A 21,732-nucleotide genomic window follows, 5' to 3' on the forward strand; every position below is an offset into this window, starting at 1 on the left:
AAAAGCCAACTGTGCTAAAAATGGACAGCAGCTGTCTTTGAGCCAAGAGTAGTGTAAACATCTGCAAAGTATCCTCAAGACTGAAAGCCTGCAGGGATGAAAGAGACTGGGGATTGATGCAAAGGACCGTGTCTGAATGCTACTGAGTCTGATGCTTAGTTTTCTTTTGGACTGGTATTTGCTTTACTTTGTCAGATATTCTCTTCAATTAATATTATTTCATATGGAACAAGACAGTTGCCAGACCAAACATCCAAGAGCACAAAATAAGAGTAAACCGTCATATCACAGAAACCAGTATAGATTTGGCTTATTAATAGCTACAGTTAGTAGTTACAGTTAATTAGTCTTATTGAGGTGTCTATAAAGTATACTGGGATTAGAAAATCACCAAACTATGTATGAAATAAGAGCAATGACAATGTTTTAAAATGATCTGCTCAGCAAAGCTATCAGCAGAGTAAATAAGCTGCCAAAGAAGCACAGTCCATAGACACGCATGCAACCGTGTTGTCTGTTGCAACATAAGTAACAACGCACATGCAGAATGAGAGTTATCATTAAATATTCTCATTATATACTAGTTTTAACGATATATTTGTGTTACTTTGTACCTACATTGTACACAGTGTATCAAATTATTGTTGCACAACTAACCTGTAAGGTAGGGTCTAAGCAAGTTGTGGTGTGTTCGTCCATTTGCTTTATAGTGTTTATGCTAGTGTGGGATGTTAAAGTAGCACTGCATATTTTTGTTGGTCATTAATATTCAGAAAAGACAGAATAGATTATAACAGGTATGCATGGGAGCACCTTTTTTGATTAGAAAGTGAAACAGGTGGAGAAGGTAAATAGAGGTGTGTGTGTGTAATTTGTGCGCACAGTCCCTCATACAAAGTGGGTGAAACATAGTTTCTAACTCCTTGGCATTAATTATGATATTTATCCAGTAAAGGTTAGCATAATTGGCTGAATGGTCTTTGTGTTATGATTGTGTTATAGCTCATTCAGACTAGAGTCGAAATAAGACAACCTTCTTGCAACCAGGAAAGGTCAAAGGTTGCCTGGTGATTGTGTTTAACTTTGTCATATTTGGCAACTGATTGCAAGTAGTTGCAACTACCAACTGGTTGCCAAGAAGTTGGCCATGCTGATTTTTTTTTTTTTTTTTTTGCTTTTCATACACATGAAACATAACAAATGTTAAATAAATCTATTTATATGTGGTTATTTATAATTCTTTACTAGGAAAATATGACAATTCAGTTTAAACATGATCTTGTTTTATTGCCACAACAGGTCGCACATTACTTGTTTTACCCGACTCTGCTCAGATCAGCGGGTTGTTGTGTTTGTGCCTTTCCAAATAGATGTTGCCAACAGGGAAGTTGGCAGACTAGTTGTAGCCTCACTTGATAATTGTACCTTGTTTTGCAACACAAATTTAAAAAGAAAAAAGCATAAGAAACAAAAAAAAAACCCAGAATATTTAGATGAGTAATCAGATTTTAATTTCCTCAGAGTGGTTTGAAATGATAAAGAGAGCACTTTTAATTTATATAGTGCCAATTCACAACAGGTGTGGCCTCAAGGTGCTTTTAAATTGTAGGGTAAAGACCTATAACATAAAAAAATCTCAATCAGATGGCTCTTTATGAGCAAAGACTTGGCAACAGTGGGAAGGAAAATCTCTCTTTTAACAGGAAGGATCCTGTGGCAGAACCAAACTCTCACAAGGGCAGTCTGCCCCGGCCAGGTGGGGGTTAGGAGAAACAAAGGCAAGTAGAGGGAAACGGGGCAAAATACACATGCGAGAGAACCAGTTTAAAATTATTTACTATATGAATGAATAAATGCACTAGTGGTGTATAATTATATCGAGAGTGAAAAAGACTTTAATGAAGAATAAACACTTACTCCACCAGGGGAAACCCACAGCTGTCTAAGCATATTGCAGCATAACTAAGGGATAGTTCAGAGTCACCTGATGCAGTCCTAATTATAAGCTTATCAAAAAGGAAAGGTTTGAGCCTACTCTTGAAAGTAGAGATAGTGTCTGTCTCCCAAATCCAAACTGGTAGTTCTGCCTTCCATTCTGCCTTTAGAAACTCTAGCAACCACAAGTAAGCCAGCAGCCTGAGATCCAAGAGCTCTGTTGGGACAATATGATACTATGAGGTCTTTAAGGACATGGGGTCTGATTACTCAAGACCTTGTAAGGGAGAAGAAAGATTCTAATTTCAGTTCTGGATTAAACGGGTAAAAAGAAGATAATATGGTAGAAACATGCTCTCTTTCTTGTCCTGTTAGTACTGTCGTTGTAGCATTTTTGCAACCTGAAAATAATGCATTACAATAGTTCAGCCTAGAAGTGATAAATGTATCAGTTAGTATTTCAGCATCACTTTGAGACAGGATGTTTCTAGAATTAGTGATATTGCACAAATGTGAGCAGTGCTACAAATCCATGTAATACTCACATTGAAAGGCACATCCTGGTCATGATTCCAAGATTCCTCTAAGTGTTACTGGAGGCAATGGCAATGTCATCCAATGTAAGCATCTGTTGAGATGCTGTGTTTCTAAGATTTTTAGGACCGAGTACAATAACCTCAGTTTTGTACGAGTTTTGAGGCAGAATATTAGAGGTCATCTAGGCATTTGTCCTTAAGAGATTCTGTAACAAACCACGGCAGACCCGGCGACGCATCCATACGCTTTTCAGCATTTTTTTATCGACTCTCGGTTGCTGTTCACAGTCACACGCACACACAGCTGCAGCTTTCCAGCTCGCAGCTGAACACACTGACAACAACCAAACCAGGACCACACTAACACCGTTGGGGAACGCTGGTGGCAGTGGCGGCGGTGCCGGCCAGGACCAGGCCCGAGCGGCCAGATTCTTCCTGCAGGCGGCGTGATGCCACCACCTGTTCCCACTCTGTGCCCACCATTTCGGCCACCATTCGGGCCAGCTCATCCACTTGCTGGCCTGGTTGTGGGTCCGTCATGCCTCTCATCCTGGGTTTCGGCACTACTGTGACAAACCACGGCAGACCCGACGAGACATACATGCTTTCCAGCATTCTTTATTGACTCTCGATTGCTGTCCACAGTCACACACACACACACACTGCTGCAGCTTTCCAGCTTGCAGCTGAACACACTAACAACCAAACACAGGACCCTACACCAATTTTAAGCTGGTGAGGCAGGATTGTGATGCCGTGCAGGTGTGTCCGCCTTCCCTGCCGTGGCACTGCCGACTACACTCCGCCACACATGCCTTTACACATGCCTGACATCATCTGCATAGCTGTGAAAATGTTCCTTCGAATGATACTGCCTAAGAGAAGCTCTTAAAAAGTATTGGTCCCAGCACAGAGACCTGTGGAACTCCATAATTAACCTATACAATTAACCTATTGTTGTTAATTATTAGAGGTGGGAATCACCATACAACTCACGATACGATATTATCACAATACTTAACGCACGATACGATATTATTGCAATTTTTAAAAATATTTTGCGATATTCAAATTCTGTACATAAAGGTAAACTTTATCAATATTCATTTTATCTAATATCAAAGTCTCACACTCAGTCTTTCTCTCATTTCAGTCAGTTTTATTGTTGACAAACTGAACTGTTTGTATTACAGTCTAGTCCAACTTAACTGAATGCAACCATCTGGTACAATTACAGCTATTCTGAACTATGCAATATGAAAACTATGCAGCCCCTTCAGCAACTGAAGAATTTGAAAGTAAATTAAAACAAAATATAATTTTACATTAAATAAAAAAAGTTTTGAACTTAATTAAAATAAAACATGTCTTAAATTAAAATAAGTAAACTGTCATGTTTATTGCTGCCAAAAAAAAGTTAAACACATTTGGACAGTGAAGGAATGTCAGGATTCTTGCTCAGAAAAAGGAACATGAAGTCAGAGCATGTTCCAGTCCACGAAAAAATGGTTTGTAACAAAATATCGATTTCTGCTGTCCCTGCATCGATACATTATTAGCAAACAAAATATCACCATACTACACAGTATCGATTTTTTCCCCCACCCCTATTAATTATGGAGTCTGAATTATTGTGTACTGTGAGAATATGACTCAAACCACTGTAGTGCAGTATCTTTAATACCGAATCTCTGTAATAAAGTATTGTGGTCTACAGTATCGAGTCCTTCACTAATGTTGCTTGTGTACTCTGATGATCTCTGATACCTGAAATTCTTAAAATCAACCATTCATCTACAGGTGATCAGTTAGCTGCTTACAACTACTCTTTCAAGAATTTTTGAAAGAAAAGGAACACTGAAGATTATCCTATAATTAGCTAAGACAGCTGGGTCAACTAGAGGCTTTTTAAGTAATGGTTTAATTACTGCCACATTAAAGGCCTGTGGTACATAACCCGCGAATAAAGATAAAGATAATAAAGTGAATACGGTTGATGGTTTTGAGGAAGTATTTACTGAAGCTAACTTTGAAAGATCAATTGGAGAGTTAAATTGTATAATATAAATAAGAGCAGTTTTATAGGTGCTGTACATAATGATACATCTGTGGGACTGCTGTGAAAAATTTTCTTCTCTAATGGTGAAAATTTTAATTGTGAAGAAATTCATGAAGTCATTACTAATTAAGTTCAACAAAGCTCGGACTCTTTCTCAGCCTGGCTAGAGTGCTGAAAGGAAACCTGAGGTTATTCCTGTTTTCTTCTAATAGTAAGTGAATTAATGTTGCATCTTTACAAGGGACTTTTTTTTTTAAATAGAGCGACAAATTATTTTTCCACGTCAAATAAAGGTGAAACGCTAGTATGGGCAGAAATCTGTTCCATCAGAAACTGAATTTGAATAAGTTAAATTGCTCGGATTGAATCTGAATTGTAACTTGAATAAATGCTTTTACAAACTGAATATGAATTAGCCTAATTTGAAATTCAATTTACTGGTTTGAAAATGATCATCACTGAATTGAAATTGAATTTTATATTTTGAAAATGAATTCATTTGCTTTGAAACCGTATTTTATCCTTTAAAAATTTAGCGAGAGCCACAGTATCCAGAGACGTACACCGAGAGGATAAACCTTAAGCTGTCAATAATAAATTGCAGCCTAAAAATAACATTGATATCAGCAGCAAAATCACGTAACCTCTAATATAGACGTTTATTTTGGGTCAGTGTGACTGTGTTTGTGTTATCTCTAATAATCCAGATTGACCTTTTGTCCTGATACTTTCTCATTGTTAAACCTGCTTGCTTTGGGTGGGTTTTTTTCCCCCCAAAGCAAGAAGGGCAAGGGCAAAGGTGGACACTGAGAAAAATAGATTGCAGGGTGAGTGATGAGGCAAAAAGAGAAGTGAAAGAGGGAAAGGGAGGAGCAGCGAGAGGAAACGGCCAGAAATGCTTATGGGTGTTTCCTGCCACCTCTCTTATTTAGAAGTTACCTCATGCCTCAATACTAATAATAGAGCTTTGCCTGGATTTCCCTACCTTAATACTAATTCTTATCTCAGTGTGAACTACACAGTGGCATCCCACAGTCGTAATTTACCAGCAGAGTCAAAAGTTGTTATTTGCAGTTGTGGTGGCTGGTTGGTGTTGCAGGGATGCATTTAGGAGTGCATGCACTGCAGTTAGATTATTTAGTGTGTGCTTTTACATTGTTCAATGTATTTTTGTGAACTTGTGATTCTTTAGTGCGAAACCACAGCTGAGACTTTGTAGACGGAACATGGGTCAAATAGATGGTTGTAAAAAGTTGTCTTTTTCCTTACTTCCTCACTGTCATTCGCATCACCATAGCTTTGCAATGCATGTAAAATCAAGCTGTTTTTGCAAACTAGTCTACTTTATTCTTCTGAAGCATATAAAATTGCTTTAAATGACCCACAGATGCTTTTTCTTTGATTTTTCTGGTTTCATTGCTTCATCATTTTATTCTCTTGTCTATCACCTTCACTTGAACTAAGCTTCGTTTTGCGCTCTTTTGTTTTTTTGCCTTTCTCTGGGTAATGACCTCTTTCTTTGGGGTGTTCAAAAGACCTCTAAAAGTGAATCACAAGTACTTTCACCATTTTTAGAGCCACTTGCCTTTCTATAAGATGCTTTTCATGGACCTCATCTCATCATGACTGTTTTCTGCTTCTTTCTTTTTATTTATTTTTTTCTAGGGGATTTTGCTCATCATCTCCCACCACTTCCGCCTTCCGTCTTCCATTCATGAGCAGCGTGGCTGAATTTAACAGCGGCAGCCATGGATGACAAGGGCTCGGTGGGGAAGATTAGCGTGTCTTCAGACTCAGTGTCCACTCTCAACAGTGAGGACTTTGTCCTTGTGTCCCGGCTGGGGGACGAGACACCCTCCTCTACTAATAATGGTAGTGATGACGAAAAGACAGGACTGAAGGTAAGGTTGGCTGGGTGTAGGTACGGATGGAAGTGCAAGGTAGAAAAGGGGGACTTGTTGGAGATTAGGTGCACTAATAGTCACTTAGGCACAATGGCATAAGGGTCTTCCCATTAAAAAAACTTCAGCCTTCCACCTGACACCCCAGGAATCAGCTTTTTTTTTTTTTAAGATAAATTTACAATTTTACATAAGTAGTTGCAAGTTTACTTTCATATTTCTAACATTTATTACAAGTTAGAGGGTCTCAAAGTGGTTAGAGGGGTTCAAAAAAATTTTAATGCATGTTTTTTCCAGCATTTGAGCATCAAGATGACGGAGTATGTTGTAGTTTCAACAGCAAAACTGCACCATATTTATGTCTACGACATAGAGTAGCAGAAACAAGCATTGGCACCCGAGGTGTGTGTGTGTTTGTTTTCCTTTTTTAATTTTACTGAAGAAACCTTTATCAAAACATAGTGAGTGCGTGATATAAGAGGTCCTGTCTTTATTTACACTTTTTTTCTTTATCTGAATTCACACTCATCTTCCAGCTGCAATTTCTTGAGGGTCATTCATTTGCTAATATAGTCCTATTTTAACACAACACATAGGTTATGTAAAATGGAGAAACATTGGTGAAACGTGTTCTGCATAAGGGTCACAGAGGGTCAGGTGGGAACTTTTTTTTAGATTAGGCAAATTTTTTAATAGATAGATTTTTTTATATGGCCTGACCATTAAATTCCAGTGGTGTTTTTACTTTGAATAGACTCATTAATAATAACAGTTAAGATGGCCTGATCAGATGAGTAGAATAAACTGTACAGTATAAAGTAGGAAACCAAACGAGAATGTCCAGCACACTAAATGGTGTGACTATTATTACCTTGTGTGTTAATTAAATCTGATGGACCATGATATATCAAAACATCTCAATGTTTATTCATCTTTATTTATTTGTTAGAACTCATAAAAAAGCAAATTAGGAATTACAGTTTATACAGATTCATGTTGCTAACATACTGTTTTCATTACTAACAACCATCTTTTTTTTCTTTTTTTTTAACATCTAGCAGGGTTTGTTAATTTCACACTCTTAACCATAAACCAGCATTTATTGTTTTGCTTCCTCATTCTCACTTTGCCTTTTTTTGCCGTAGTTGGTCATAGTTGGTGTTTGTATTTGCTACTTTTAATGACGAAGCCCTTGGTGATTTGTGCACATCCACATAAACTGAGGGTAAATTGTCTGGTTAAGTTTCCCTGTGCTGTTTAGGCTGTAAATGAAGGATGTCATTCATGCATCCACCGCCAGATATTGTTGCCACTGAGTGTCATTAAGTTGGATGCTATTTAACTTTGGGAGACCGTTTCCCAACTGCTGTGTCAGTCAGGTGCTTGTGTTTAAATGCGTAATATGATATTGTGCTATAGCGAGGCTGACTTACAGCTTGTTTTCTATGGTTGAATTCACTGCTCAACTTTGAAAGATATCCAGGTATTGTGGTGATATAACCTTGCTTTGACCCATTGCTGGGGAAAATATCGGTGCTTTGTGATGCGGGCGTAGCTCTTTTCACAATATAAAGACTTTCTAGGAAATAATTGTGACTGCCAGCCACTATCCTGTGTGTGTCCCTAATGGGTTCAGATTACCTCTCTTCGCCTCTTCCGCTCGATCTCTTCACAGGATGCATTTTGTCCACGTGTCTCTCAGTTTAGTTGTTATCATGTTTCTTTTTATTGAGTTGACTTAAGAAGCGGCCTCACACGTTCGGACTATTTTCATTACTGTATGTCACTCATGTACGATACCTGTTTGTTTGTAAAGAAAAGTTATTCTGTAAAGTTCCCAGAAGATGGCGCCAGCAGAGCATAGATGTTCAATATCCATTCGCTAGAAAGTTGCTCTGCTTTGACCTTCTGTCGTGTTCTGTCTTTTTTCATATTTCATTCTTAAGACCAGTGTTTGTAAAAGCATCACAGCTCATTTTTTATGGACAATAAAATCACGTTTTTGCGCTGCGTATTTTGCCATCGTCTGCCTGCTGTCAGATGGTTAAAAAGCAGAACGTGACACACATCCTCTGTTCTCACAATGTAATGGCGAAATCACTCCATCCACTGGCACGCGGTCATCCTGACATCATGTTTTGGTTTTTGCCGACACACTCTTGTGCACATCTCCCTCCAGTCAGCCCATCCAGTCAGCAGAGGAGTCAGTGTCTAAACTTGTTGTTTGTTATGCAGGTGATTTCTGAGGAAGGGGTCAGCTTTAAGGTCAGTCTCTTCTCTCGCTCTCTTTCCTTTCCTCAGCTTCTCTCTTGCTTGTGAATATTATTCACCTTTTTCTTCCTGTGATGTGATTCAGTGGTGATTCTGTCTGTGATTATTTGTGCTTTCTGTAATTTTGCCGTCTGTCCAGCGATGGCCTCAGCTCTTTAATACTTTGGATTTGATGATGTTAGAATTAAACTGTAGGCTGTAGTTATGCAACAGTCGCCCAGGCTTGTAGCACTTCCTGTAAAGGCCCTCTACAGCTACACAGTTACAAAACGTCAGAAGTGTGAACGTCAATATAGAATTGATAGCACACTTACGCTTGTTTAGAATGCTTTTTCTTTTTTTTATCATGTTAATAGTCCTGTATCACTAAGATAATTGGCAGTGGTAGTATCCATCCTGCAAATATATTAAGATAATTAAGTCCAGCAGCAATGGACAAATGACCTCATTCTTTTCTGCCAAAGACATAAATTAGGTTTTACTCTATCTGTTTGGAAAAATGTTCTATATTTTTACATCATTTTTGTTATCCTTAAATGATCAATACAACAGTGACCCCTACTGGCTGATCTCCTTTTCTTATACAGCTTTTGGATGCTGCAGCAGCAGGCAGGGAACAGGCATTTACCTCACTTTGTGCTGTTTGGCCAAGCTCAAGGTTTCAGTTGATACTTTCATTTATAATCAGTGTTGGCATAACTCTAAAGTCTTGATACGTCCACCCAAAGTGATCTCAATACAATGTACTAATATTGAAATATACCTAAGATACATCTTTAATGGCCAAACTGAAACAAGTGATTCATACCTTAAACACGCTGCAGTCGCTCAAAATACATTTCCATGTCACTGTTATGGGCAAGGCAACTGCATGTTTCTGCAAACTGCAAAACTCAATAATAATACTCTTAATTCTGGTTAAATTGTTTGTTTGTTTTGTGCTTTTTTTGTGGTTGGGTGCATGATTATTTCTGTGTGTGTGTGTGTGTGTGTGTGTGTGTGTTTGTACACCTATGTGTGTGCATCAGATTGTAGGCAATGGAAGTGAGCAGCAGCTTCAAAGGGAGCTAGAAGATGTCCTCATGGACCCATCAATGGCTGACGCTGGCCTTGCGTCAGAAGCAAGGATGGATGATCTCGGTAGGGGCGATCATGCCCTTTATACCACAGCGTCACCTGTAGCCCCAGGCACTGACCCTCTGAGCGCACCCCCACCACCACCCAAGCTGGAAATGGTGCTTCCTGTTCAGACAGCCCAAGAGAGTGAGCTGAATGAGAGGTCATACAGAGGCAAGTCAGGATGAGATGAAGTTGAATCATATTTATACCGACAATTTTACATCACATGTTTTAAACCATCCTGTTTCCTCATTCGTTTTGTTTCCTAAAGGATGAGGACTGTTGTCATTTTGTTCTTGGTTTCCTTGAATTTCATGAATTTTGCCAATTGATGTTATATTTTTTCCTTAAGCTTCTCTTACTTTTCCATTCCTTCTTTCTAACCTCCTCTCGCATGAAACTGTACAGCTGAAAGATTATAATAGATGTCATAATATTATCCTTTTCTTTCTTTCACTGCCTGTCTTTTCTCATAACTGCAGCTGATGAATCATCATCAGAAGGTAGTCCTGGCAGCCCCATCCCAGATGAGGACAGCGTCGTGTTCAGCCAGCTGACATATCTAGGATGTGCCTCAGTCAATGCCCCCCGGAGTGAGGTAGAGGCCCTCCGTATGATGAGTATCCTCAGAGGGCAGTGCCAACTCCCCCTGGATGTTACACTGTCTGTGCCAGGCGTGTCTGAAGGGACTGTCAGGTAGGGCGAAAATATAGATTTTCGGTCAGTTGTGTGGATTAGTTCTAGTGCAGATGTCCAAACTTGATACACTCTTGTTGCTTTTAAGAATTTAAACAACAGTAATTTTATTGGTGTTTTAACAGGTTGTTGGATCCACACAACAACACTGAGATTGCCAACTATCCGATCTATAAGATTTTGTTCTGCGTACGAGGCCATGATGGCACACCGGAGAGTGACTGCTTTGCCTTCACTGAGAGCCACTACAATGCTGAGATCTTCAGGATCCATGTTTTTCGCTGCCAAATCCAAGAGGCGGTAAGCATTCACTGATTATGCAACTGTCTTTGTCTAACTTAATACCACTATGTGGTATATAAGGCACTCTTTTCCAAGCTAAGGTCACAACAACAACTAGAGTAGCCAACCCCAAAAAGTTTGCAAGCAATGTAGTTGCTATTCAGTTAGTGAACAAAAGGGGGAGTGAAAGCTTCTTGATTTTATATATGGCACTGCCGTCTCTTCTTTTCACACTATTGCACCCCTCAAGTACAAATACATGTGCACACACTTGAGTTGTGGACACGGCAGCTCTGGGGGTGACCTGATGTGGCATTAGGACGCCGGTGTTGGTTTCTTTGGGTCTTGTGGGCCACGGGCACTCAATCAGTGGAGAGTTTGTGGATTCAGTCAAAGTCAAGTTTTCTGAACCTTTTATGATTGCGATAATTCAAGAAGGAAGTCTGGGGTAGGACACAGCTCTTAGGCAGCACGGCTTAGGTTGGTGATGTGTGTTAAATTAACGTTCACATAAATGTCCCAAAACAATTTCCTAGCCTGTAATGAGATGATTGGTGTATCTGCCGATTATTGTAATGCTGTGTATGCAGTAGGTTCAGCAGAAATGTAAAGGAAGAGAAGAAGGTACCCGCTCATGAAACTGGGTTAAAGCTCTGCTTTCAGTGTTCAGTGACCTGATTTCTTCATCATGAAAGCCGTCTCCTTCAGTGTCACAGTGAGCCCCCAGACACTTCATCCTGTTATCCAGTTTCCGAGACTCCGATCTGTAATACACATACTCACTAAAACACTGATGCAAATACTCTCACTCAAATTAAAAAATATTCTGGACATCTCTGTTCTCTTCTTTGCACTCTTCATCTTGCACCCACCCTTCTCTTCCTTCAAGTGCCATAGCAACAAACCAGTCCACAGCATCTCCTGCTTTTTTGGGCCTCCCTTTCAGATTATTAGACTGTAGTGAGTCAGCTCATTGGTTACCCGTTCGTTTGGGGAGAAAGCTGCTCTTGTCATATGCATCACATCTGCTTCAACTTCACAGTAAACAACTCTTAAGACATGTTTAACAACTCTGTTTTCTGACCGAGGTCTTTTAAACTAACCATATGTATTATGGTGAAATGGCTCTTGCATTTGGATAAATACATTTTTTCATGGTTAAATTTGCATTCATCATTGTCCAGGGCCCTAGCAAGTCTTTCAATTAATTTGCTGAAAACTACCAAAACCATCTTTGTTCATATATAAAGAAAAATAACTCCTCAATTCTATTCAGCCCACTTTTGTATCGGACCTCCCATTATGACCCAGAGGCTAGTTTGTAATGGTGATGCAGAGGCCTCCTGACACTCAAACCCACGACTCTTCTTTTGTTTTTTGTTGTTTTTTGTTTTTTTTGGGGGGGGGGGGACGTTGACAAAAACTTGCCTCTCTCATCCAGAGATGTGTATCTATTTCTATGTAATTCACATCAGTTCAGCTCCAGTAGATGGGTTTTACAGAAGTATTCTAGGATCCTAAGAAGCTGATGCACGTGAAACACAAATTGGCAGCTGAAGCTGATTTTTACCGTGACATCATTTAAGAATGTCTCAAAGCTTCGTGTGCACGGAAAGTACATGAAGAAAGAAAAAGCTGGCAAGTGTGAAAAAACATCCCGGGTGGAAATAAAAACAGTGTAACAAGACATTTAACACGCACCAGATCCTTAAAGGCTGCATTTTTTAGATACGGATCAAATCCAAACTTCTTATGTAATCGATTTCACAAGTTTGAGTTGAGATCAGGGACGGACTCTTTGAATGAAACTCCAGTTGTTGGGAGTAAAGGATGAAATAGTTGCCCTTTTGTTTTTGACAGCCTCTTTTGCAGAGAAAACCTGGTATTAGTTGATAAGACCTTAATGCTATTTTGGCTTGTGTGGGGCTATTTGAAAAGCACTCTGTATCAAACTAAGTTCTGCCTGCCCCGATTAGTTCTGGCGTACAACTGCCTACAGAGAGTTCCTTCGTGAAAAATGAAGATGTTGACAGCTGATCAGTTTTAAGCAGCACAGAACAACAGTCCCATTGTATTACATGTACCAATACAGGGGGTAATTCCCCCCCCCATCTAGCTCTACTCATCCCCCATCTCTTACATCCTGTCCAGTGTTGTTTCTCAATAAATAGACCTCCTGCGATCTCCTAACATCCCTGTACTGTACCAGAGATAAAACAAAGACTTTCTGTAGCAGAGGTTAGAAGCTGCTTTGTACTCTGGTCTCGTGAAAGAGCCGAAGAGCATTGTTATTTATTGATAACAGCACTTTCCCCCACCCCACCCCTCTAGTCACTGACCCCCCATGAGCGGTGCTGTTTACCGGAATTAGAAATGATCCAAAACCACTCTGCAGTGGTCCTCTAGTTGGGGGGATAGCTCTGTTTATTATCAGCCACATATGTCTCTTTAGTAGTAAGTGGACAGAAAAAAAAACTTTGCTCGCTGTGAAACCTGTGCATTTAAAGTCCCCTCAGTGGAGACGATGTAAATAAATTATTACCACCTTGTGTTTTCACACTTGGCAGACTCAAGCTCTGTCTCTAGCTCTTGCTCCTCTTGAGACTTGGCAAACCTCTGGTACAGCTTGCTTTATGTTACACAGGAACAACACCCCCACACTCAAGGTTCAAAATTAAATACAATTCAAAATGGTTAATCTGCTGAAGGTCTCTTCTGTTCCTCATAAATATGACCAGACAAATTCCACTTCGACCACTTGCACTATCCTTGTCTATGGTTACAGCACAGGAAACCTAAATCATTTGGCTGGAAAGCTTTAGCTTGTTAGTATTCTTCCTCTTTAACACTTTCTGTTTTTTAACTTTGCAACTGTTATCTTGTGTTTATACGATGTTTTGTTGAGTTTGCCTGTGTTTTTTCTTTGACACTCTTAAATTATATGTCTGTGTTAGAAGACCTTTAAATTTATATTGTCTTTTGGGATAGATATTCATTGTGCGCATTTACTTTGCTCCTGCAGGTTAGTAGGATACTGTACAGCTTTGCCACAGCCTTTCGGCGGTCAGCTAAGAGGGCAGTTCTGTCGTCTCAGCAGGCTCCCCCTCTCACCCCTGACAGTGACTTGTTTACATTTACTGTCAGCCTGGAGATTAGGGAGGACGATGGCAAGGGTACTTTCAGGTGGGAGTCACATTCACTCATCATGCATTCTAATTTTTAATCCATCATTGAATTCAAAAGTGCAATTTTAGCTGTCTATTGGAGTGTAAAATGTTTTAATCAACATATTACACATATAAATACGGGAGCATACATCCTTAATTTTAAGAATCAACTTTTTGTTGTTGTTGTTGTTTTTTACTACTAAAGTCCCAAACCTTTCTGGGATGGGTGCTGCCCATGAGGGGACGCATCCCCTAATTGGTTTGGGTAAAAATGATGAAAGGAACTTTGCACTGATTTATTTAAAAAAAAGAAAAAAGTATTCTTTGGTCTCTGATGTTAACCAATCAAACACACTTTTTACCACAAGATATAACAACAAAGTTCCTGTGGGTTTTTTTTTTCATCAATCCTTCTTCACAGGTTGTTTTTATTTTATTTTCCCATAGTCCCGACTTACTTCTATGTGATGACAAGCAGCCCAAAGGGTCAGGTTATTTGGAAAACAAAATAAGACAAACAAAAATATGCCCGTGGATATTTTTAGCAGACTCGTATTTCCTCCTTATTAGCATTGGGTTATTTTTAGTGTTCCAACTTCCAAGCAAGCGGCTTCTACATGCAGGAACTCATGGCCTGCTTTTGTTTTTTCTTTGATAAAATTAAATTTAAACACTTTAAATGTTGACATATATTCTGTAACAATAACATTTCACATTTTGAAATAGTTTTTCCTTCTCTACAGTGTAAATAATCCCATCAATCTGAAGTCATACAGCAGATTTACAATATAAATTGATGATAGTGGGGCTTCTGTTTTGTTTTTTTTTAGTGGGGGGGGGGGTTGGTCGGGATGAAAAGTGAGAAATTCCAGCATGTAGACACTCTAATTAGACTGTAAAAATATTTCTTCTCTTTCCAGCGCTGTGGCAAAAGACAAGGACAAGCAAAGCTTCAAGCTGCGTGCAGGACTGGACAAGAAAATTGTCATCTATGTTCAGCAAACCTCAAATAAAGAACTGGCTATTGAGAGGTAAGATAAAGAGTTAAAACACTTATACTCTCATGCACACACATCTTCAGAATATAGGTCAGCATTTTACTAAGCAGTGCCCTGGAGTCCTCATGATTAAGTGTTTTTGTGAATTTTAGTTTCATGCAGTGATCAAATATGTCTAAATTTCTCATAAATGATGGTCGTGCTCAGAGGCATTGAAGGTCTTTTTGTTCAGAGTTCTTTTTAAGTTGTTTCTAATTAACTGAGAGAAGTGGAGTGGTTTCAGATGAGTTATTTTAAAAAAAGAAAGAAGAAAGAAAAGAGGAGAAAAAACCACACGAGGTGGCTCTTAACTTGATAAAAGAATGTGGAAACAATCTAAGTTCATGTAAACGGCCATAAATGTCCATAAAGTTGACCAGACATTCTTAAGAAGTAAGTCACTCTGTAATAAACACCTTCACATCCGTATGTCAGTCCATGTCAAGAACCGTTGTTAGGTGGTGATTGAGGTTAGTCTCATTTTCCACACTTTAATAAATCAGTGGAAATGTAAACATTTCTTTACCTTTTTTGCAGACTTTCATCCTCGCCATGATTTGTTCTTGATTTGTGAACCTAGGGAAGGTGACGATTTTAGTGGAGTGTTTAACGTTCTCCGTGCTCTGGTCTGTGTTAGAGGATCATTTCAGGAAGCTATTATTGGTAACATGTGTGACCTTTTTTTTTTTTTAACGATTTTTTTTTTTTTTTTTTTTGAGAGATTCATAGTCGTATGCCTCGCGTTTCTTTCCCCCCTTATGTAATCATATTCCTAGCACATTTTTCTTTCTCTATATGTGCTTTCCTTAGGTGTTTTGGACTCCTGCTCAGCCCTGGGAAAAATGTGAAGAACAGTGACATGCACTTGCTAGACCTGGTGGGCCCCTTTTTCACTTTTCTATGTGTATCTATGCGTTTGTTGTTCTGTGTTTGCTAACTTCTTGAGACTTGTACCTCCTCAGGAGTCAATGGGAAAGAGCTCAGACGGGAAGTCTTACATCATCACAGGAAGTTGGAACCCCAACACGCCTCAGTTCCAGGCTGTGAATGAGGAAACGCCTAAAGGTAGGAGCCAACAATCAATTTAAGATTTGTATAAGACATAAATAGTTTTCATTAGTGATTATTTCCTTAGTTTATTGGCTTGCTGGCTGGTTATTCACTCATATTTCACGGCGGCAGTATGTGACAGAAGTATTTGAGTGTGGTGGTTATTAACAGAACTTTGCCCAAGCCAAGCTGTAGAGAAATAAAGGATATAATAAATGGACATTGTAAAAAGGAATGATAACGATAACAGTTGTTTTTAATATATTAATTACTTGTAGATGGAAAATTCGGTCAGTAATTACAGATAATATTGTAACTTCTGTCTTTTTTTCCCCCCTTCAGATAAATTCATGTACATGACAACAGCAGTGGACCTGGTGATTACAGAGGTGGAAGAGCCCGTTCGTTTTCTTCTGGAGACGAGGGTCAGAGTGTGCTCCCCAAACGACAGGCTGTTCTGGCCCTTCAGCAAGCGCAGCTACACCGAGACTTTCTACCTTAAACTGCGACAGGTTTGTCAAATCATGAAGCAATCTGCATTTAAATTAATTCAGCCGATGGTCTCTGTGACCAGATATTAACTGTGACCTACAGTGGCAGAATGCAATATTTTGTGCCTTTTACTAAGTGGTATATGAACAAAGAAAAGAAGTAACAAATGTTTTATCAGCTATTCAGGGGATGATATCCTCACATTTTTACTCCATGTTGAAAACTCACACATACGCCCTTGAAAACTTTTTGTGAAAGTTTTAATTTGTTAATGATAGTTGTTAGAGTCAAACGAACAAATCCTCTTCCTCTGTTCATGCCTCTAATCTGTTGAATTTGTGTGGTGGTGAATAGTGATTTTTTTTTTTTGGATTTAAGGGAAAGGTAAACCTTAGGACTTTTTCCTGTGGTCAAACACATCTTCTCTTTTCAGATGGAGCGTAAAGAGCGTAAGAGCCCTGCCTCTGACACACTGTATGAGGTGGTGAGTTTGGAAAGTGAAACTGAGAGAGAAAAAAGGAAGACCACAGCCAGTCCCAGTATCCTGCCAACTGGGCCTGGCGGGATGGTCCCTTCCCCACCCGAGGACGATGAAGAGGAAGGTACTTGTAATGCTGCCGTACTTTTTCAGCTACTTTTTTGTTATTCACTTTTGTAGTCTAAAAGTAAGTACATTTTATTTATACAGCACATTGAAAATGCTTTACAATTCAAAAATAGCTAAAAGAGGGGTTCCTCAAATTTACATAAAACAACACAGCAACAACCCGTGTTTCAACCAAATGTCCAGAGATTAGGGATGGGTATCGTTTAGGTTTTATCCGATACCGGTGCCAAACAGGTACTTTTGAAACGGTGCCGGTGCTTAAACGGTGCTCAAACCGGTGCTTAAAGAATGGAGAACACACACTTTGTCCAAAAACCTCTCATGTTCAGCTGTTTTCCACTTTAAATATGGTCATTTTAGCCTTTTTGGCCAGGGTGAAGAGAGTACTTACTATCAAACAAGAGGACAGCCGCATGTAGCTAAGATGATGTTTGCTAGTTCACCTTACATGCATTAATGTAATAACGTGGTTAGCCTACTCAACATAAATTACACACGAACAACATTAAGCTACTCACGCAGAGAAGAACGGCTGCTGCCACCATCATCCGTCATCATTTCTGCTACACTGGCAGGGCTAGGGGCCAGGACTCTCCTCTTCGGGTTCTTGGGGGATGTTGCTAGGTCCGATAACAGGCACCACACCCGCAGTAGATGTGCACAGCGTGAGGTCTTGCAGAAAGCTATCAAATACGGTGCATTTCTCTGCTTTAAAAAACCCCCCGCTTTTGACCGCTTCGCCTTGGGTATTTTTAATCTGTAGCTCTGCTCTAAAAGAACGTACGTACCTGGGCCCGCCTACTATCCTTGGAAAGGTAAAATGATTGGCTAGAATCCAAAGTGTATGACATCTCAGGAAAATAAAGCACCGACATGTGCGCTACTTTTCGGTCTGGTTACTACCGTTTATGTCAGAACCGGTGCCATACTGGTACCCATCCCTGCCAGAGGTTAGCAGTTTCCAAAAGTTTGACAAGAATTTTGTGTCTTCAGCTTAAATTTAAAGACAGCCATAGTTGATTCTTGTCTAAGGTCCTTGGGAGATCATTCCTATTACTAGTCCTATTGTACCAAAACAGCAAAGGCGTGGCCCCTTGAAATAGGCTTTGAGTGATTGCGAAGGAGACATAATTGTAACATTTACCCTTTTAAACAAAGTGCTTTTTGTTTAGAAGCTATACACGTTTTGGTGCAATCTTGAAAAAGCTCATTAACACAACTTAGCACTGGTTCATTTGTTACATTTTGCAATTTATCCTTTTTTTGATCTTGATACCAGCTACATGTTGCAAAAATATTTTAAAAGTAACATCTTAGTTAAAATGCTGCTGCTGCTTTCTTTGGGCCTTGTTTACTGCAATATGCAGTTTTGCAAAGTGAAAAATTGTCTATCATGTCAAAATTTGAAATACTTCTTGGCAGTCGTGGACACATTTTCCTCCAAACTAAAGAGGAGAGGGATCTTTTGCCTTGTTATTAGCACACAGTACTAAGGGTAGCCTCTGTTATGGTACCATTAATGTTGAACTAAACGTACAGGTTTGGAGTAACATGTGCTCCCATCTGGTGATAAACTGATCTGCATGCAGTCCAGATCTGTCACACATAGAAACCTTTTTTGACATCATTACTCAAAGAAAAGTTGAAAAAGGAGGCTCTGAAGTGTTGAGCCACTGAAGTCATACACTTAGTAAGAATGGGGAACATTATGCATTGTTCATCAAACTGCCTTTTAAAAGAAGAGATGATGCAACGAGTGGTAAAATGCATGCATCCCCATTTATTTTTTTATTTTTTTATGAACAGTCTTACTGAGATTAAGTTTAAAATGAGCACATCCCATTTCTCAGTTGCTGCATATTAACATCAAAGTAGGGTTTAAACAAATATCCAATTTTTGCTGTTTGTTTTTTTATGATTTCATTTGTACATGCAGGAGTAAAGATTAACTGTTGACAGAGTTAAATGTTTAAGAAGGTATGGTCATGGATTGTTGCTTTGAAAAAAATTGATTGCCCCCCGCCCCTCTTCACAGATAATGACGAGCCCTTACTTAGCGGTTCCGGTGATGTTTCAAAGGAGTGTGCAGAGAAGATCCTGGAGACGTGGGGAGATTTGTTATCCAAGTGGTAAGGTGTTTTCCTCTTCGTGCTCCACTTCTGTCGCCATTGAAGTCATTGTACACAGATGCAGTGTAATCCATGTGAAGGAAAGAACAGCGGGTAGCAGTTGTTGATAAGCAGCTTATTAAGATGATTTCCTTCTTCCAGTGTGGAATTAGTTTTTAATCAAAAGCTTGTGATGAGCAGAATAGAAAATGCACGAGCTTTAATTAGCTGTAAATTAACACGCAAACAAGCTCTAATATTCAGCTGTCTTTGTCCCTGTCTGTTGTTGTTTGTTTTTCAGTGCAACGCTGAAATATACTTTAAATTGTTACAGTATATACATAGTATGATGATGTTATCCTATTGTACTAGATTTGGCTTTTAAAACGCCTTCAGAGAAGGACCCAATGATGATATGATGATTAAAGCGATTAATTCTTTCTTTTTTTTTTTAATGTTTATCTCTCTTTGCTAATAATAACAATGGCTAAATAAAGAAAGGAATCATAAGACTAGCAAGTCATAACACTAGGCTTTCTTTGTGTGCTTCTGTGATTTTTTTTTGTGTGTATGTATTGTGGCATTGTTGAATGGGGCACAGAGAAGCAAATCACAGAAAGCCCTTTACAATCTTATGCCCTGAGGACCAGGCCTGGCATTACTTACATCACATGCACTCTCACATGCATGCACACACATGTACGCAGTTTCCCATCTTGGTCTCGGTAGAAATGCCACGTATTGCATAACCTGACGCCCGGGACAAATAAACAAAACAAACCCAGAAAAATAGAGGGGGCATGAATTAAGAAAGGGGGGGGAGAATCATCAGGGATTTTTCTGTCTGCTTCAGTCAGGCGATAGTTAGTGCCAAGGTACCTCCAGTTTGCCTTCTCCTTTTTTTGCGTGTGCATGTGCGCGCGTGTCTACCTCTCCTCTGGATCTCTTAACACTAATGGGCTTGCAGATCCCTGAGTTCATTTAAATCTGCGTGCAGGGTATAACACTCTCAGCAGGCTTAAGATTTAAAAGTGAAAGGAAAGAAGGAAAGAAAACATTGAAATTAGTTTTTATGTGTTTTTCTTGCTTTTTCCTGTTGGGCTATTGCTTTTTATTAGCTGTTGTTTTGTTGCTGCTGAAAGTAAGATGGGGATAAAATAAAACACATTAAAAAATAATTTAATAGATAAATAAGTTGTCATGCGTTTGCTGTACAAAAGGTGCTCATATGTTGCATTCTGAAAGAGTGATTGTTGAGTCCTTGGTCGAGTGTATTGATTGATTAGGCGAGGTGTGATTGCATATAAATCATTTTTCTTGTGGTATCAAGCCCCACTTGTCATCTTGGTCTTGGCTCTGCCAGTCATCAATAGGGATGATAATGGCTCATTAAAAACATTATAATTAAATAAACATCATTTTATTTTAGTATATATTTGGTAAACTGATCTTTTCTTTCCCCATTGTAGGCACATGAACTTATCAGTGCGTCCCAGACAGCTGCCAGCTTTGGTGCGGAGCGGCATTCCTGAGGCACTGCGTGGGGAGGTTTGGCAGCTCCTGGCAGGCTGTCATAACAATGACCACCTGGTAGAAGAGTACCGCACACTCATTACAAAGGTAATGCCTCGCAAACATATTACTGATGAGTAGAAAACACTTTCAATTCAGGTTGTTCAGTGATTAGAAAAGCAGTCCTTAAACACAGTCACTCAGTCTGAAGCACCTGTATTATTTTGGCTCATCAGTGAGATATCCCCTCTGAGGATTTCTTATACAGTTACTGAGATGGACTGTTAACTTTTAACAGTTTTGTCCTTTCATTGGTGTCACTTTAGATTTCATAGTGCAATACAAGAGATTATATCTTCAGATCGGAAACATTTAGTTCATAGATGTTATGTGTTTTTTTTTGGTTTTGGTTTGTACTTCCAGACAATATGTGTTACTGTTTTCTTCTTTTTTGCTTCAGTCCTGGTTAAATTTTAGCAACTCAAAGTACACCCCAGAGGCCAGCAGTGGCCTTGTGTCATAAGTTTTTCTCTCATGTGCTTCAAACTTGTGATAATAACCACTGTTGCCATGTAGATCGCACAAGATGATAACACTCTGTGTTATGTGTGTGTATACACCTATCTTTTTTCAGAACAAATTAGTGGTTTGTTAATGGCCCCATTAGATGCCTTCAGTAACAGAGAAGCATAGTGTCTAGAGCCTGTAACTACATATCAGTCATTTTGAAAAGGGAATAATCCTTTAAGATATTAGCTGTGTTGTTTTCAAAAATGACTGAAAAGATCAAAAACATTAAGACGAGGAAAACATGATTACGTTTTGTGCCTATATAGAGCCAGAAATGTATTATATTAAATAGAGATGGCACGATACCACTTTTTTATGTCCGATACCGATACCATAAATTTGAATATCTGCCGATACCGATATGAATCCGATATAGTGTTTTTTAATCAA

At 39.2% G+C, this 21,732-nt stretch overlaps 1 protein-coding gene across 2 annotated transcripts in view; it reads left to right on the plus strand.

Moving 5' to 3' along the window:
* Positions 1–21,732, plus strand: part of rabgap1 (RAB GTPase activating protein 1) — a 78,585-nt gene that overhangs the window by 7,403 nt on the left and 49,450 nt on the right. The window contains exons 2-14 of one of the 2 annotated variants that reach the window (XM_005729275.1): positions 6,196–6,431; positions 8,667–8,696; positions 9,731–9,992; positions 10,304–10,517; positions 10,643–10,817; positions 13,822–13,982; positions 14,887–14,997; positions 15,814–15,880; positions 15,966–16,068; positions 16,396–16,565; positions 16,979–17,147; positions 19,188–19,281; positions 20,730–20,880. In XM_005729275.1, the coding sequence (XP_005729332.1) occupies positions 6,279–6,431; positions 8,667–8,696; positions 9,731–9,992; positions 10,304–10,517; positions 10,643–10,817; positions 13,822–13,982; positions 14,887–14,997; positions 15,814–15,880; positions 15,966–16,068; positions 16,396–16,565; positions 16,979–17,147; positions 19,188–19,281; positions 20,730–20,880 (1,860 nt within the window). In that variant the 5' untranslated portion in view covers positions 6,196–6,278. The remainder of the gene's footprint in view (positions 1–6,195; positions 6,432–8,666; positions 8,697–9,730; positions 9,993–10,303; positions 10,518–10,642; positions 10,818–13,821; positions 13,983–14,886; positions 14,998–15,813; positions 15,881–15,965; positions 16,069–16,395; positions 16,566–16,978; positions 17,148–19,187; positions 19,282–20,729; positions 20,881–21,732) is intronic. The other variant, XM_005729276.1, reaches the window with a different exon arrangement.

This window comes from Pundamilia nyererei, unplaced genomic scaffold, assembly GCF_000239375.1.
Source record: "Pundamilia nyererei isolate P.nyererei 1_Seehausen unplaced genomic scaffold, PunNye1.0 scaffold00032, whole genome shotgun sequence".
Taxonomy (NCBI): domain Eukaryota; kingdom Metazoa; phylum Chordata; class Actinopteri; order Cichliformes; family Cichlidae; genus Pundamilia; species Pundamilia nyererei.